General features: G+C 39.4%; 1 protein-coding gene across 10 annotated transcripts in view; it reads right to left on the bottom strand.

The window, feature by feature from the left end:
* Positions 1 to 18,944, bottom strand: part of myh14 (myosin, heavy chain 14, non-muscle) — a 160,553-nt gene that overhangs the window by 99,728 nt on the left and 41,881 nt on the right. For all 10 annotated transcript variants that reach the window (XM_039741035.1, XM_039741031.1, XM_039741038.1 and 7 more), the window contains exon 4: positions 324 to 480. In XM_039741035.1, the coding sequence (XP_039596969.1) occupies positions 324 to 480 (157 nt within the window). The remainder of the gene's footprint in view (positions 1 to 323; positions 481 to 18,944) is intronic.

The following is an 18,944-nucleotide window of genomic DNA, read 5'->3' as shown; positions in this document are numbered from 1 at the left end:
TACAGGGTGACAAGAGGGCAAGCAGAGATGTCAGAACAGTGAGTGACAAGCAGGCAGAGAATGTGATAGACTGGGTGACAGACTAGCAGGCAGAGATAGGAGCTCATTTGGTGACAAGTAGGTAGAGTTACAGATTTAGCCTGCTATACCAGCATGGATGATAAAATTCAAGGGTGCATGCTAGAACAAAGTCTAAACAGGTAAAGAGATATTCACGTGCTGTATACAGAGTTAGAGATTCAGAAAGAATGCATATGACAGTGTGATATTATGACAGGGCAACAGGCATAAAGTCCCCGACTAGCAGTAGATAAGCAACTCACCTTGCAACATGCTTCGGTATGCCGCCTCAGAGATGGCATAGATGTGTGGTGGCAGCTCATGCCGTTTTTTCCCCCGGTACATCTCCACAATCGACTCAGTGTAGATAGGCAAGTTTTTATAAGGATTAATAACCACACAAAAGAGTCCACTGTATGTCTGAAAAACAAGATAGGCAAATGTCTTGTGATGAGGAATACAACAATACACAGTGCACAGTTCAAAGTCAGTGAGGTTTAATGTACCAAGTCTAATATACCGCAGGTGTGGAAAGGCAACAATGTACAGGATTTGAAATGTACATGCCAGATAACATGATGTTTGTGTCTGTAAGCAAAGCTGTGAGACACAGGACCCTTAATCAATATACATGTCTGCTCCAGTAAAGAGTGCTACTGTACATCAAAGGCACATAGTAGGTGTTAAAAAGAGCTCCTTCATTGGTCCTCTGGTATGGTCTAAGTGCTGTTCTGTACAGTAGAAGATATGAAGAAATGTCTTTTGGCTTTGGGAATGTAAAGTTAGAGATGGACTATCTGATTTTATGTACAGTATATGGCTGCCTAAGTCATTTAGACCCCTGGCAATGGACAAGGAGATCAAACTGTTAAGAAAACCGAAGGAAACTGTGAAGTTCAACAATACTGGGTGTTCTTTCTCTGCTAAAATATGTAAATGTCAATTGACACAGGCAAGGCAATTGTCCCTTGTCACAATACCATGAATAGCATGATCTGGCTAAAACAGCTTTTTGACAAAAAGTTTCCTATGCCCCTGTTTGTATGTAACTAACTAACTGCTTCTCAGCTGTGCTTTTCATTTACTGGCAACACAACCATTGATAATCATACTCTCAAGTAAAAGCAAGCACAGTTAAAAGAGCATTTCTGAAAATGTATTCACACCCTTGGACTTTTATTTTATTCCTGCCATTTTATTACATTACAATAAGGACACTAAGCGTGATCAACACAAAGAAAAGTGTATCATGTCTATGTGAACATAAAATTGAACAGATTCTTCTATATAATCTACAGTATATACAATTTAAGGGAAAGCCAGTGAAGTATAGCACATGACTAGTATAGTGGTGCAGTGGGCAGCGGCAGGAGACTAGGTGCAATTCCTGACCCAGAAACTGTCTGGGCAGAGTTTTGAAGTTCTTCCCATCTCTTCATGGTGGCTGTCAGTATGTGTGACCTGAAATGGACTGGCGTCCTATCCAAGGTTGGCTTCTGAACTTTGCCCAGTGCTGCTAGAGTGGGTTCCAACCTCGATAGCAATGAAATGAATTGAGCAGTCTGAAAATGGATGGACTGATAAATATTAAAGACATGTTCACTGTCGATTATTATTAGGATAGCTATTTTTGGACATGTATGGGGAACATCTACAAGGCTCAGACAAGTTAAGTCTTCAGCACTAAGTGTTTGAGAGACCACAGTCGCTAATGTCTGCTTCTCTTTCACCCACAGACCAGTGGGCAAGTGTCCAAGATGAACCTGAAATCAATTACGGTCTCACCCAAAGGTACCATATGTTTCACTCTGGGTGCTACTCAAAGAATAATGGCACAAGAGGTCGGCATTCAATAGGGAACCTGCATCTGGAGAGCATGGAGCTCCATGGACAAAGATTAGCCCGACTCAGAGAGAAACTTCTTCTAGGAAATGGGACACATAGGCAGCAGAGGACGCGAGACGTCCATGACTTTTTGTTTGAACTCTTTTCATTACCCAACTATTCTTTACATCAAATAGGATACCCCAAGAGTCGCAAACCCTTTACAAATTCTACCTCTTTATCGTTACACTACCCCTCCAAAAAAACTTCAAATGTTTAAAAAAGAAAAACAAAAATAACCAATTCTGTAAGTAAGCATGCTGTTTGCTAAAACCGTGTTCCCATGTTTAGCTTGTACATTCTACCAGAGTCCACAGAGACTGTTTGATAATAGCCCAATGCGAATGAGTACAAGAGTGTGCCCAGTCATTGAGTGGTACTCCATTTCAGGTTGGTTCCCACATTATTTAATTCTTTCCAGTACAAATTCTGATCTTGAACAGAGATTTGGTTGAAAGTACACCCGAGTGTAATCATACAGAACTAGCTGTCATCACCAGTTACAAGTCTGTGTGCTCCTCGTGTTCAAAACGCTTGTCCCTGAGAAGTGCCCTAAAACTACCCCATTAAGAAAGGAAAACCTGAGGTCAAGTAATTGAAAATTTGCAGTTGGGAATAAGAACAGCGTGAAAGCTCATAGACAATTAAAACAAAAATCCCAAAGCAAAGCAAGTACCATGATAAACAAATGCGGAAAACAGAGCAATACCAAAAGGTGATCAGCGGTCATGAAGGCAATGAAGAGTCAGCACAGTCTCATGAAAGAGGGACTAAACAAAAGCCTTTAGAAAAAACACCATTAGAAGTTGACATTCATTTTTCAAACCTGCTTGGTTGTAGAAGTTTTAAGAACTATAAACCAGGTGCACCAACGTGGGATAACCAATCCATCATATGAACCACTCACATACACCATGGTTAAGTTCACAGCTTCCATTCAGCTCAACTGGCATATCTGTCACAAATTCTAGGAGCTCAGAATTGCTAGAGAAAAACCTGTGTAGGTACAAACGCAGGGAGGACACGGGGCAGAGCAAGCAGGCCGGGATTTGAACTCGGGTCTCTGAAGCAGTAAGGCAGCAGGACCAGCACTGCAACAATAACCGTTACAATATTTTTTATTTGCATATTACCTTTAAAGAGATATGGACATTTTCTTAAAAGCCAAATAAAAAGCAGTGTCAGACTAAAGGGCAACATGTTGCTCCTTGCCCCTCACCACTGAATGACAACAGTAAATAATGAAGTTCTGCCAGCCTTAGATAAACTGCACTTAGCTAGCTTTGCATTTGCTTGTAGGTAAAATAGACACACCAAGACGATGTTGTTCCAAGACTGCAAGTCCCCAAAAAAAGAGGTCTGTCTGTGGGCATTGGGTGCTGTTGGCCACTGCTGCCAAGTGTCCAGTTAATTCTAAGAATTTTTTATGATTTGATTAACCTCCCAGGTCCTGCTTCATCCTATACTGCATTATCAAAGAAAGGACCTTAAAGAGAGGAGATCCCTGATCACTACCAATAAGAAACAGTAGACAGTCTGCCCCGTTTCCACCAATCCATTATTGGACTATTTTGTTGTAGTGTTTATTTTCCACCTCCTCTTTGTATGCCTACCTTCACGATTCCATAATTATACCTGTCCCAGTCTGTCAGAAATGTATCACTGATCTATCCCTCTCAACTCCACTGTGTTGGAAAATAATTTTTAAAAACATAAAAACAAAGTCTTTTAGAAATTCTAATCAAAGACATATCCAAATATAAAAAGGTATCCAAAGAGTTTATCATTACCCTAGAAAGTGCTTCCTGATGGGTTTAGCTCCTGATTTACTCTGTCACCAGCGCTCTCTTAATTTATCGGGCACTTTTTCCCCCCATACATTCTCAGAATGTCCCACTGTTGCTGTTCTTTGGAGCTCAGTTGCTTTCAAGCTTTCCTCCATTTTATCTGCAACTATTCCTTTCTCTCCTATTATTCTATTCCTTTTAGATTTCTCTGGTCATTCTGTTCATCACCAGCACATTATTTCAATAGCTACAACAGCAGCCCTGGTTTTTATAGCTTCTCAATGGAAGAACCCTGGCCTTGTTATTTTCTCTGTCTAGAGGTCCTTGTCTTATAACCTTGTTCTCTTTGAATGGCCGGCTGCATGGATCAGTGGTGTACCGGATCAGACTATCAGTAAATGGAAAGTAATTATTTCCATGATTAAGTCAGGGATGACAGCAAGCCCATGATTTAACTTGATTTATAAATTTTAATTTTCTCTTGCTCAGCTGAACATGTGGGTCTCTGGGTTTCAGTGACCTGCGTGTTTTATTAATTTTCTATTTTACTCTGTTCTCTTTTCTATAGCTCTAGGGTAGGGTAGGGTGGGGCTTCAAATTTATATATAAAAATGAGTTTTTACTTTTAAAATTAAATAAAAAAAATTATCAAAAAGAAAAAAAAAGTAAACTTATGTAGATCACTGGGAGTTGTGTTTCATTCATCTGACAACTTTGGATTCCTAGCAAGTGCATCTCAGTCATCGGTGGACAAAGTTGGTTGTTTTTGATTCTAATACTCCTACATCTCCAACGGCCTGGACTACAATTATCAAATCAGTTATAAAACATTCTACTCAAAGGTTTTATTTTTCTCTGTGCTATATGCTACACTGGATGTTAAATATATTATATACTAGGGGGCTTTGCCCCCTGCTGGCTTCGCTCACCAACCCCTATGCTTGCACTGAGCACTAGCCTCTTTGCGGTTCTCCTGCTTGCGTATTGGGATGCAGATGTACAATTTACTAACTTACATTACAGCGAGTAATTAACCATATTAAAAATAGTAAAACGCAATAATTTGAAAATAAATTGTTTTATGCTGCGTTAGTGATATTCGTTGCGTAATATGATTTTGTTCTGTTTGGCTTTGAAATTAACACACAAAAACTTTTTTTATCTTACACTTTTACTGTACAACTTCAGTAAAAACTATTTTTTGAAATATATTTTCGTCAATATTGCATTGAATTGTGATTCTGTGTTTGGACACTGTGAATCTATCTTGACGCTAACCTCTCTCTCTCTCTCTCTCTCGTTCCTCCTAGGGCACGAAGCAGAAGCAGAAAATGGCCGACGGTGGGGTAACTCGCGTTGAAATCGTAGTTGAAGAACTCCAGGCACTTGATGAACAGATTCAGAAACTCCTGTCCCAGGAGATACCTTAGAGATCTGAAGGCCCGGCTGTTGGATAAACCGTCCTTGCCATCTGGAACCGGCGAAACATCAACCCCGCGTTGTGCCGACCTCACCCCGCGTCTCGTAGGAGCGACGCGCTGATGACCTCGGTGGATTTCAGCTATGCAGGCGGGGGTTCAAGGCCAGAGCACCTCCATCGGCACAGGCGAGCATCCTATCTCAGAGCCGGTTTGACCCTCTCCGCGTCCCCATTTCGCCTTCAGCCCCTGGTGATGTAATAGTGGTAGGTGATTCTACCGTTAGAAACCTTAATGTCGCATGCCCTAATGCAAAATCGTTTGTTTCTTGTTTTCCGGTGCTCGTGTCCGAGATGTAATGAGCGTGCCCAGCAGTCTACGAGAAACACAAGGAGAGGGCAGTTGGAGCAATCGTTTGCATGCCGGCGTAAACGATATAAGGCACCGACAATCAGAAATCCTGAAGGCTGACTTCGCAGCTTTGATTAAAGACACGAAGGAGAGGACCCAATCGGCAAAGATCTTCGTTTCGGGTCCACTACCTCTCGTCAGGCGATCCAACGAGTACTACAGTCGTCTGCTAGGGTTGAACAACTGGCTATAGGGTTTCTGCAAGAAGAAGGATGTCGGTTTCATCAACAATTGGAATCTCTTTTGGAAAGGCGCGTCTCTTCAAGCGTGATGGCCTGCATCCGAACAGTTTCGGCGCCCGGGTCCTCTCCGAAAACATATCGAAGGTAATTTGTTTTTCTTGACTATCTATCTCTGCTCTTAACCCCTTCCGAAATAATACTGTTGTGCTAGGACATGATGAATGTTTAATAGAGTCTTCCGTTAAAGTGCACACATTAATACTGTAATAAGCAATCTCAATGCACGTAGAAAACCTAGGAAATACGGCATAAACTCCAATAATCTAATTAAAATCACTATTTTAGAGGAACAATGTATTAAAACTATAAAACAGATCACAGATTAAACAAAAATACACACAGAGCGCTAATAATAATAATTTAGTTCCTATTCCAAATATCAATAACGCACATAGTACTCATCTCTGCACCTCCAAACATTAAATATGGCACTATTAAATGTTAGAGCTTTAACTAACAAAACGTTTTTATCAACGATCTTATTAGTGATAAAAATAGATCTTATTGCACTAAATGAAACATGGCTTAATTCAGATGCGCGCTGTTTTAATCGAATCTGCCTCCGGATTACAGTTTTACTCGTGCAGACCGCCAGGGAAAAGGGGCGGATTGGCTAACATTTACTCGAGCGATTAAAATGTAAAGATGTCAGTTTTGGTAAGTTCAAGTCCTTTGAGTATCTCGCCGTTGTTATTCATGGAGATTCTCAAGTTCTAGTACTATCCGTGTATAGACCTCCTAAATATAACGCGTCTTTTTTTGAGGAATTCTCTGACTTAATGTCAATTTTAATTACTAACTATGACACACTCCTAATAGTTGGCGACTTTAATTTTCATATAGATAATCAGTGTGATCTAAAAGTAAAAGAATTTATGAACCTCCTGGATTCTTTTGATTTGAGACAACTCATAAATCAGCCTACACATAAAGCAGGTCATACATTAGACTTAGTGATTACTAAAGGACTGAAAGTTGATATAAAACAGATCATTGATATTGGTCTATCAGACCATTTTCTTCTACTTTTAATATAGAAATAATGATAAAAACACTCATGAGAAGCATATTGTTAAAAACGCTTCTTTGACTCGCAGCAGCTTTAAAACTTACAAACATTTTAAGCAATCAGTCCGTTTATAGTGCCAGCTATAATAGCGAGGATGATGTAAATAGTAAGGTGGAAAGATTTAATTCTAAAGTGAGAGCTGCTGTTGACATAGTTGCACCTGAAAAGACAGTGAAAAAATCTTCTAGCATTGTTATACCATGGAAGACCCAAAGAGTGTCTGATTTAAAGAGAACATGCCGTAGAGCTGAGCGTCAATGGAGGAAGACTAAACTTACTATCCACCATGAAATATTAAAAGTCAAAATAACAGAATACAATAACACTGTCCGTCTTGAGAGGCGCTGCTATTTCTCTAAGATTATAAATAACAATGCTAGTAATCCCAGAGTCTTATTTTCTACAATTGATCGCCTACTAAACCCAGGTAGCTCAAAGGAATGCCTCCTAAGTGCTTCCAGTGAAACCTGTGAGGCTGTCGCTGTATTTTCAATCAAAAATTAATGATATTAGAAATAACATAGTATATCTCCCCAACACTAAGGATCCTCCTAAACCCCAGCATCCTGTTATAAACAAATTAAACTCTTTCACTAGGATAGATTTACCTGATTTACAAAAATAATATCTCAATTAAAACCCTCCACCTGCCCTTGACCCGATACCAACAAGGTTTTTCAAAGAAGTATCAGGCGTGCTAATTGATAATGTTCTGACATAGTAAATTCGTCACTAGATACTGGGGTCTTCCCAGACTGTCTTAAGACTGCTGTAGTTAAACCCCTTCTTAAGAAACATAATCTTGACCCCTCAGCTCTTGAAAATTTTAGACCCATCTCTAACCTGCCTTCTTAAGTAAAGTTCTGAGAAGGCAGTCATTATGCAGTTAAATGACCACCTAAATAAACATGCTATTCTTGATAAATTTCAGTCAGGTTTTAGAACAAATCACAGCACAGAAACTGCACTCGTTAAAGTAGTAAATGACTTGCGGGTAAATGCAGACAGAGGCCATTTATCTGTTCTCATCCTCTTAGATCTGAGTGCTGCATTTGACACCATTGATCACAACATTCTTAGAAATCGCCTTAGTCAATGGGTGGGCCTCTCTGGCAGTGTCTTAAATTGGTTTGAATCCTACCTGACAGGGAGAAAATATTTTGTTAGTTGTGGGAATTACAACTCAAGACACATGATATCCAATATGGTGTTCCACAAGGCTCTATCCTGGGTCCGCTGTTATTCTCAATCTACATGCTTCCGTTAGGTCAGATTATCTCAGGGCACAACGTGAGCTACCACAGCTATGCTGATGACACACAGCTGTACTTATCAATAGCACCTGATGACCCGATTCTATTGATTCACTAACACAATGTCTGACTTGTATCTCAGAATGGATGAATAGTAATTTTCTCAAGTTAAATAAAGAGAAAACTGAAATTTTAGTGATCAGCAATAATGGATACAATGAGGCTATTAGAAATAAACTGGATACATTAGGATTAAAAGTCAAGACGGAGGTAAAAAGCTTAGGGGTGATTGTTGACTGTAATCTGAATTTTAAATCACATATTAATCAGATCATTAGGACAGCATTTTTCACTTAAGAAACATAAGTAAAGTTAGACCTCTTATATCACTGAAAGATGCTGAGAAATTAGTTCACGTTTGTTTTCAGTCGACTAGATTACTGTAACGCACTCCTCTCAGGACTACCCAAAAAGATATAAATCGTTTGCAACTAGTGCAGAATGCAGCTGCTAGAATCCTAACTAGGAAAAGAAAATCGAACACATTTCTCCAGTTTTGATGTCACTACACTGGTTACCTGTGTCATTCAGGATTGACTTTAAAATTCTGCTTATGGTTTATAAAGCCTTAAATAATCTCGCCCATCTTATATATCGGAATGTCTGACACCTTATATTCCAAATCGTAACCTCAGATCCTCAAATGAGTGTCTCCTTAGAATTCCAAGAACAAAACTTAAAAGAAGTGGTGAGGCGGCCTTCTGCTGTTATGCACCTAAAATCTGGAATAGCCTGCCAATAGGAATTCGCCAGGCTAATACAGTGGAGCACTTTAAAACACTGCTGAAAACACTTTACTTTAACATGGCCTTTTTATAACTTCATTTTAACTTAATCCTGATACTCTGTATGTTCAATTCATCATAATAACTATTCATGGTGGCTCTAAAATCGTACTGACCCCTACTCTCTTTTCTGTTTCTTTTTCCGGTTTCTTTGTGGTGGTGGCCGCGCCACCTCCACCTACTCAAAGCTTCATGATGCTCCAACAATGATGGACGGATTAAAGGCAAGTCTACGTGACCATCATCATCAAGTCCTTCCGTGAGAACCCTAAATCCAAAGAGGACTGTTTCATTTATGTTAGGTAGAATGCCCAGAGAGGACTGGGCGGTCTCATGGTCTGGAATCCCTACAGATTTTATTTTTTCTCCAGCCGTCTGGAGTTTTTTGTTTTTCTGTCCCCTGGCCATTGAACCTTACTCTTATTCGATGTTAATTAATGTTGATTTATTTTGTTTTTATTGTGTCTTTCATTTTTCTATTCTTTATTATGTAAAGCACTTTGAGCTACTGTTTGTATGAAAATGTGCTATATAAATAAATGTTGTTGTTGTTGACTTTCATTGTGGCAATGCAACGTATAACTGCCTATGATTGAATTTCGTTTCTTTCTATTAAATAAATCGACTTTTTCAAATGTTTGGCTCTGAAATTTGTAAATTTTCTTTGCAAAAGCTATTCTAACGGGAAACTATTAATGTTTTAATACAAATGGCATATCAAGATCTCCTTTGTTGCCTAATGTTATCCCCTGAAGATGTACTTCTTTCTACAGTAATTCATGTGGAGGAAGACCGGACGGTGTTAACGGTTGTAGATATTCTTCGGAATATTTTAAGTTGATGTTTTCATCTTCTACATGTTCGTCACCAACTGTTTCAGCATAATCTACTGATACACATTTAACCAATCTGCAGTGTAACTGATCGACATTTGTGGCGTTAATTCTTTTGACTTCTCTGTGCTAGAATTGCCCGTGTACTCGTTTTTACTGTTGATAACCCTTTGTGATGAAATTCTTCAAAAAGATTTGGACATAATACTTCTTCTTTAATTGAGAAATGAAAGTGAGGAAAACGTTAACATTTATAAGAGTTGAGAGAGCAGAAACTGTGTCTGTCAAAAACATTCACACGAATGAGACGTGAGATTACCATGTGCGTGGCTGAATATGGTGGGGAGGAGGGCGGGACTTGGAAAAACTCTCATGGCCAAAGTCTCATCTCGCGGGACTTGTAAAAATCTTACAAAAAGTCTTGTCTCGTCACAGGATTTTTTTTATCTAATAGAGAGATTTATATGGTCCTTTTTGCCACAGGTTCAGAGTAGAGTGAAATTCATACTTGCAAATCAATATGTTTACATGTCGCCACTGTCCAGCACCATGCCTGGGGAGTATAGCTACCTTACATCGACACTTCAGTTGGCCTTATCTGAACAATCTCAGGATACACTTTACAACACTCAACAGGCCAAACTGATAATATGTTGCCCTATTAAATTGCCCTTATTTTGACAATGAGCTATTTAACTGAAGATCACCAAGCTTTTAAACCTTAGGCCTTTGTAGAAGCTCATTTGGCCTCAGTTACAGCTTTGAGACTTCTTGCACAAGTCTCTACAAGCTTTACAAACCTGGATTAAGGCAGCCGATCCCATTCTTCCTAGCAGATACTCTCAAGCTCTATAAACTGCCATCTTCAGATCTATCCAATCAGGGCTTACATAGGCCACTCAAGCACAGCCAGGGTCTTGTCTTGGCTGTATGCTCTGGGTCATTGTTGTGGCGAAAGGTGAATCTTTGCCCACATCTTAGGACACATGCATTCTGGAGGAGATTTTTTGTCCCCAAGGCTCTTTTTCTATTTGGCTGCATTCATCCTTCAGTCAGTTCTGATCAGTCTTCCTGTCCCAGCCACTCAGTAATACCCCATAGCATAAGGCAGCTATCACCACGCTTCAGCACAGGGATGGTATTAGGCAGGTGATGAGCAGTGCCTAGTCTTGGAGTTTTACCCAGAGAGTTAATTTTTCGTCTCATCAGTCCAGAGAATCTTTATCCTCATGCTTTTAGAGGCCCTTAAATGACATTTGGTAGAAATTAAGCAGGCTTGCCACTCTATGTACCATAAATGATTGATTGAGTACTACTGAGCCAGCCATGCTTCCGACAGGTTCTTCCATCTCAGTAGAGGATTTCTGAAACTCTGTTAGAGTGACAGTTGCATTCTTGGTCACCTCCCTGACAAAGGCCCTTCTTTCCCAGACACTCAGTTTGGCCAGACGGTCAACTCTAGGAAGAGTCCTGTTGGTTCCAAACCTCTTCCATTTCGCTATAATTGATGCCACTGTGCTCCTATGAACATTCAAAGCTTCACCCTCATGTATGCCTCCCCACAATTTGATCATGGAGGTCTAATAAAGAGTGTTTTTGTCCTGACATGCAATGTAAATTGTCAGATCTTGTATACAGAGGTGTGTGCATTTCTAAGTTATGTCCAGTCAATTCAATTTACTACATTCCAGTATTGCAGCCTATGTTAGCTGGGAATAGGCTCCAGTACTCCCAGCAACCCTGTTCTGGACTGAGTGGGTTAGAAAATGACATAATTTCTATTTTGTTTTCTGCATGTTTTAAGAAATCTATGTCTTTATGTGTATAAATCTGTATTTACTAATTTGTAAAATCTGTACTTGCATTTTTACCTGAGAGCTTGTCATGGCATTCTGTGCCTGCACTCGGTGAAGAACATTATACAAAAATAAATTGACATGTATCAAATCAAATTCAATAGGCTCTGGCCCTTGGGACCAATAGTATAGTATCAAGCAGATTGTGTTGTGTATTTTTTTCTAATCATTTACTGTAATTTTACAACTCAAATACTGTATATATTTATCAAGTATATATGTTCCCCCATGTCATTATGGGTTTTGTCCTGGTACCCCAGCTCCCTCTCGCATTTCAAAAGCTTCAATGTTAGGTTAAATGTTGAGTTGCTTATTGGCCAAATGTGAACACGTTTGGGTATGTGCATCAGTGTGAATTAGGTGCATAGTTATGGGGATAGTTTTGGCAGTGCCAATCCAAAAGGATCACTTTCTCACTAAGATGAAAATCAGTAAAAAATAAAGTATTCATTTGTTATTTAGATGCCCTTCCAACATATTCCAATTCCTATACCAAAATGAAATTCTACTAGTGTAGATTGGCATCCAGTCCAGGACCTTGAGCCCAAAAACGCAGCTTCCTTCTAGGGAAAAACTAATAGATTTATCTGAGTTACCTATTGTAACCTCACATTGAACACGAGATTTTTACTACATAGACTGAGGTGACATCTAGATAGGTGTGACAGCTTTTTTTCAACAGGTCACACCTAGCAGACATTATTACACTTCCAAGGAATACAATGGGTATGTAATAAATAGACATTACCAGCAGTGTGCACAAGTACTTGATGTGAACAAAATTATCTATAGACTCTATCAGTTTGGGTGGGTCCAAGGTGTTACTTGCAAAAGATTCAGAATTTATTTGTTGTAATGATTGCCATAGTAATTAACATGAACTTTGCCCACTTGGAATTCAGCAGCAGTTGACACAGACTGCATATTTTCATGATTAGGTTAACCGATAACACCCTGAACCTGAAGTTTTGTCATTATCTATCTTCATGACAAATCTAACAATGAATGTAGAGCAGGGTTAACTGCTATGCACGGACAGAAACCTAAGGTGTGGCACAAAATTCCTTTCTTTAAATAAGAAGTATAATTATGGACAAAACCAAATTTGTCATCAGTGAGCAGCCAAGTACTTTCAGATCACTAGCTTTTATTATCACTTACAGCGAGGAATGAATGGATGATGAGCTGCAGTGCTTCTCACTTCACATGCATTGATGGGTCCGGCTTTCATGTAGCCATGTATCCAAATTACATTCAAACATTTGGCAAGCCCTGTAAGGTTCACTTCCACATCTACATCACTTCATTGGCTCTTAGAAAATATTTTTTCTGGACAGGCATCACCCATTTACAGCATATTATCTGAGATTAATTAGATGATACAGCAGCACAAGTCACAGCTCCAGTGTCCTCTCACATTTAGCCTGTCATTCAACTGCCAAGTTCTCGTCACACCTCATGAGGCAAATGAAATCAGGGAACCCAGAGTCAAAAGCAGCATGAAACCAGCCTGCAGCTGCCAACATTTTAATTGTGCGATTAAATTGGCTAAGTGAAAAGCGAACACATTTACTGCCACCGTTCCAAATGATTTTCCAGTTTTCTGCCCTTTTTTCACACACAATGGGAGTCACAGCTGATCGGCTAAACTTTGTCATTACAGTGAAGTTACCAATTTGTCAGACTGGTGTTCCTATGTTTGTTGCAAGATGAGCCCAGTGAACTATGGGAGTTTATGGTCAACTGTATGCTCAATTTCAGTATTCCAGTTATAAAACATTATAGACACTCAAATATAAGGGAGATATAGGGGGCATTGACTGGAGATATTCAAGCAAAAAAATGGTAGTAGAACATTAGAACAATGTAGACAAGAACAGGGCATTCGGCCCAACAAAGCTCACCAGTCCGATCAACTAATTTCTTCCAAAAAAACATCAGGTCAAGTTTTGAAAGTTCTACTGTCTACCACTCTACTTGGTCACTCATTCCAAGTGTCTATCCTTCTTTGTGTAAAGAAAAACCTCCTAATGTTTGTGTGAAACTTACCCTTAACAAGTTTCCACCTGTGTCCTTGTGTTCTTGATGAACTCATTTTAAAATAACAGTCTCAATCCACTGTACTAATTCACTTCATCATTTTAAACACTTCAATCATGTCACCTCTTTTTCTTTTGCTTAAACTGTAAAGACTCAGCTCTTTTAATCTTTCCTCATAATTCATCCCCTGCAGCCCTGAATCAGCCTAGTCTGTCTTCTCTGGACCTCTTCTAGTGTCGCTATGTCGTTTTTGCAGTAATAGTAGTAGTTCACACCTGGTGGCATGGATCGTCGACTATCTTACAGACAGACCTCAGTATGTGCGTCTCAGGAACTGCAGGTCTGACATTGTGGTCGGCAACACAGGAGCGCCACAGGGGACTGTACTTTCTCCCGTCCTGTTCAGTCTATATGCATCAGACTTCCAATACGATTCGGAGTCTTGCCACGTGCAAAAGTTCGCTGACGACATTGCTATTGTGTGCTGCATCAGGAGATGGCAGGAGGAGGAGTACTGGAAGCTAATCAAAGACTTTGTTAAATGGTGCGACTCAAACCACTTACACCTGAACACCAGCAAGACCAAGGAACTGGTGGTGGATTTTAGGAGGCCCAGGCCCCTCATGGACCCCGTGATCATCAGAGGTGACTGTGTGCAGAGGGTGCAGACCTATAAGTACCTGGGAGTGCAGCTGGATGATAAACTGGACAGGACTGCCAATACTGATGCTCTGTGTAAGAAAGGTCAGAGCCGACTATGCTTCCTTAGAAGGTTGGCATCCTTCAACATCTGCAATAAGATGCTGCAGATGTTCTACCAGATGGTTGTGGCGAGTGCCCTCTTCTACGCAGTGGTGTGCTGGGGAGGCAGCATAAAGAAGGACGTCTCACGCCTGGACAGACTTGTTAGGAAGGCAGGCTCTATTGTAGGAATAAAGCTGGACAGTTTAACATCTGTGGCAGAGTGACGGGTGCTAAGCAAACTCCTGTCAATCATGAAGAATTCACTGCATCCACTGAACAGTGTCATCTCCAGGCAGAGGAGTAGCTTCAGTGACAGACTGCTGTCACCGTCCTGCTGCACTGACAGACTGAGGAGATCTTCCCCCACACTATGCAACTCTTCAGTTCCACCCAGGGAAGTAAACACTAACATTATTCAAAGTGTCTGCTTTTACATGAATTTTTATTACTCTTTAATTTAATATTGTTTTTTGTATCAGTATACTGCTGCTGGATTATGTGAAATTCCCCTTGGGATTAATAAAGTATCTATCTACCTAGTTGTGTTCTCTGCAGGGTACAGTGAAATCTCTTCTTGCACGTTCAACCAACATGCATCTTGTTGCCATAATCAACTTGATGTTCAGTTAAGCTCTCAAACGTCACACAAAAAAGCTGACTGGACTCGAGAGAATAGATCTTTTTTTTTGGCGAGGTCAAAATAAATAGCTCTACCACATTCAGATGGTCTATAAGTAATGGGTAAAATTCCTTTTTTTTTTGAAACTCCTGTCTTCCTGATACATTGCGTTAAAATATACAGTATATTCACATTTGCAACACTCACATATATATATCTATGGACACCTAAGCGCTCACATGTCCTCATCAAATGTATGTAGGAGTAGCCCTTCTGTCATGGTGCCAAGGCCAGGTTACCTTATGACTTAAAGGTTGAAAGCTCTAGCGCTCTCCTGTTAAACTGCTAATTGTCAAAACCATATCAATTTGATAGGGCACTAATGCCCATGAGTTGGCAGATCATCCTTGTGCTCCTGTCAAAGTGCCGCTACCTGAACTGAATAACTGATGTGTACCATTGGGCTGACCCTGCTTGGAGTGATAAAGGAAAAACGTTCACTTTGGGGGCTGAAGAATATGACTAAGAGCTATCACAGATTTTACACAAATAAGAACATGTAACAAAAAAAAACAACAAATAAATAAATAAATCACGATAATGTGCTGGGATGTTAATGACATTTTCCCTCATTATTGAATATACTTTTTGTAGATATGAACAATGACAGACTTTTGATGAAAGTGTGAATAGTTGACATGCAAAAGGTAAAAATGAAGAAAATGGTTGTATAGGACAAGGTCAATAGAGAGAGAGAAAAATGTGAAAATTTTTTATTTGCATTTATAATTTCTACGAAAACTAACTGTTCTCAGTAATGAGCTCGTGGGTTGAAGTCATTGATTCGCCTTAATGCTTACAAGGCTTTGAGACTTCGCTTATGTTCTTTGTGCCTTTTCCATTTTAATTTCTTGGTTTCTTGTTAACAATCTCCTCCCATAAATGATTTAGAATACCATATAATTCTCACACTTAATGTAATACTTGGGGCCATGATGACTGGAGCCTATCTCAGCAACACCTGGATATAAGGTAAGAAAGAGCCCTGTAAAGGCCCTCAGTCCATTGTAGAGCCCAGTTGGGGCACTAGACCACACTGGGCTTGTTAACTTAATTGGCAACTCTAAACCAGTACATCATTAGGGCTTCGAGAGACAACTGGAGTAGCTATGGGAAAACCACACAAACAAAGAGATAACATGCAAGCTCCCATGCACAACAATTGGTCACCATTAAGGGGGATCAAATGACACACTGTCCAATTTAGGGCTTCAGTGTACCCCAATCTATCCCAGCAGCATCATAGTAAGTCAGGAACAGCTGTGTGCCAGGTGGCAGTCATAGGGCTTAGATTCTCACACAGATGCCACACTCACTCACAAAGAGCCACTTCAGAGTCACCAAACAACAACATGTATAGCCCTTGGAGATGGGGAGTAAAACCCATGTAAGATGGTGGTGTTGTTTGCAAACTCAATACAGTCAGTAGTAGGGAAGGCCAGAATTTGAACCAGCAGCAATAAACATGCCACTTATAACACAGGGTGAAGGATATAAAACATCTTAACAATTGACATAAAAAAGACAGCCAGTTGTATAAATAAAACAAAGCCTTTAAACAACTACTTACACTTGAAGGTCTGAAGAGTAACGTCTGGACTGGTATATTAAATCAAGCAACTACAGCATTTTTTTTTAATTAAAGCAGGAGCTCAATTACAGGCAGGAGTTGGCTTTTGATTAATACAAAAATGGTGACACAATAGACAGAATGGCACTCCAGGGCAGAGTTTACAGCATTCAGCCTAAGAGAAATGACGGTTTTAAGATAATTAACTCATAGTCAAAAATGAGAGAGGGAGAGATTAAATAATTGACTTCCTCTTGCTTTAACTGTGAAACAAATACAAATGGATGAGGCGCAGTGTGAGTAGCCCTACATAATAATGAAAGTGTGTATATATATATATATATATATATATATATATATATATATATATATATATATATATATATATATATATATACTGTATACACACACACACACACACACAGTATAGCAGGCCATGAAACCGATTTTCTTCTCCCATTAGATGTTGCCAATAAACAGGATCATACATATAATACATTTGTTTTCTTTCTTTGCTTATTATTATAGGCACAGTATATGCCCTACAGGCAAGAAGTAGCAACAAAGAAACATTACTTTTGTAACAGGTTGTTGTTCATGACATATGGTGTCTCTAGAGGAAGGCCATTGAATTAGTATGTTCACGGGAGCTTCAGGGTTTGGACTAAAAAGTTTAAGGCTTCGAGAAGGTAATAAAACGTTCATAGGTAATTTCGAAAGAAAGAAAGAAAGAAAGAAAGACAAAAATGAATTTGGTGGTGTTATTTATTATAGCATGGAGACACAATTAAAGTGAAAAATGTGCTGCTACTCCCTTGAGAAGGGCATCATGCTTTGGTGGGACGGATAGAGAAAAGTAAGAATAATAATATCCAAAGGCTGAAGGTCTGAAAAGTCAATGAAGACATGGACCAGAAGAGCAATGGAGGAGACATCAGTGGCAAAAGCGGGAGAGTTTGTTTTGAAAGGTAAGTGGAAAAGTAAGCATACCTGGTTAAAAGACACAGCTACAAGGTTGGAAAAAAAAAGCAATGGAGACGAGGAAACAGATAAGGAAGTGGAGGAGTAAAGGTGCTTCTAAAAAAAGTGGAAGGCAATGAGACAAACATCACTGTTGGGGGGAAAAAGCCAGAAAATCCATAACAAAAGCAAAATAAAGTCACAAAAAGCATGAGATGGGTGAAAGAGACAAACAAGATGAATTGATTGATTTTCTAAGCATGTATACATTCTGATTGAGGAGACTGTCACCAGCAGTTGGGCAAAGTCCACAGAAATGCTGCAAAATGAAAAGAACAGTTGGTGCAATGGCTATATTGATCATAAAATTTAGAAATAAAAAGGACCCACTGCAGCTATAAGCTTTTAAAACAAAAGGATGAGAAGACTGTGAAGCTGAAGAGAAGTAAACCAACAAGTCTAAAGTGACTGGCTGGAGGTACCTGAGAGTCTCTAAAATTTAAAGGAAAATATAGCGTTCTGCGGACTGGCACGTAAGTGTGGGTAGATCATGATAGAGAAAGGGTGTGCCACTGGATTGTACAATATCAAATGAACAAGCAACAAAAGTGATCACAAATGCAAGATAAGAGGTATTTAAAATCAGACTGGCTTCCTGAAATAACGGCAGTGAAAGAAAACATTAGGCAAGTGATTAAAAGTCTGCAACAATGAGGACGTAAGAAGAAAATGCAAGAACGACTGCAGATGGAACAATGAACATTAACTCTGTTGTTGTTCATGAAAGTGATGGAATTGGAATTGGAAACCAGGAAGTTATACCAGTGAGTTTAAGAAATATAAAAAAATATTGCATAAACACATATACAGTAGATAGGTAGTACATATTATATCTAAACACACACATATACTGTACATGTCTGTATTTATTCTTTATATACATACACTCCAAAACAGAAAGCAGAAATGTAAGCATAAGACCTGAATATGAAAGCAGAAAGTGTTGGTCAGATATAAAGTGACATGAAGTGATAGACCAACCACACTGACTCTTCTAGGACGAAGTTTAAAAACAATAATAAACTACTTCAGCACATTTACGACTGCCTGGTGGGAGCTGGACAGTCATCTGACCTTGGAACCTGTGAATATTTGTTTTCTCCAGCAACATACCAGCTGAAGTTTTTATTTTTCTATCCTCCCTGGCCATCAGTCTTATTGTTATAATCATTAGAGACTTAAAAAAATAAATTTAGCAAGCAAATCCATAATCAAGGACCCTACATTATTGGT

Source organism: Polypterus senegalus, chromosome 18, assembly GCF_016835505.1.
Source record: "Polypterus senegalus isolate Bchr_013 chromosome 18, ASM1683550v1, whole genome shotgun sequence".
Taxonomy (NCBI): domain Eukaryota; kingdom Metazoa; phylum Chordata; class Cladistia; order Polypteriformes; family Polypteridae; genus Polypterus; species Polypterus senegalus.
This window is presented reverse-complemented; position numbering and strand designations above follow the sequence as displayed.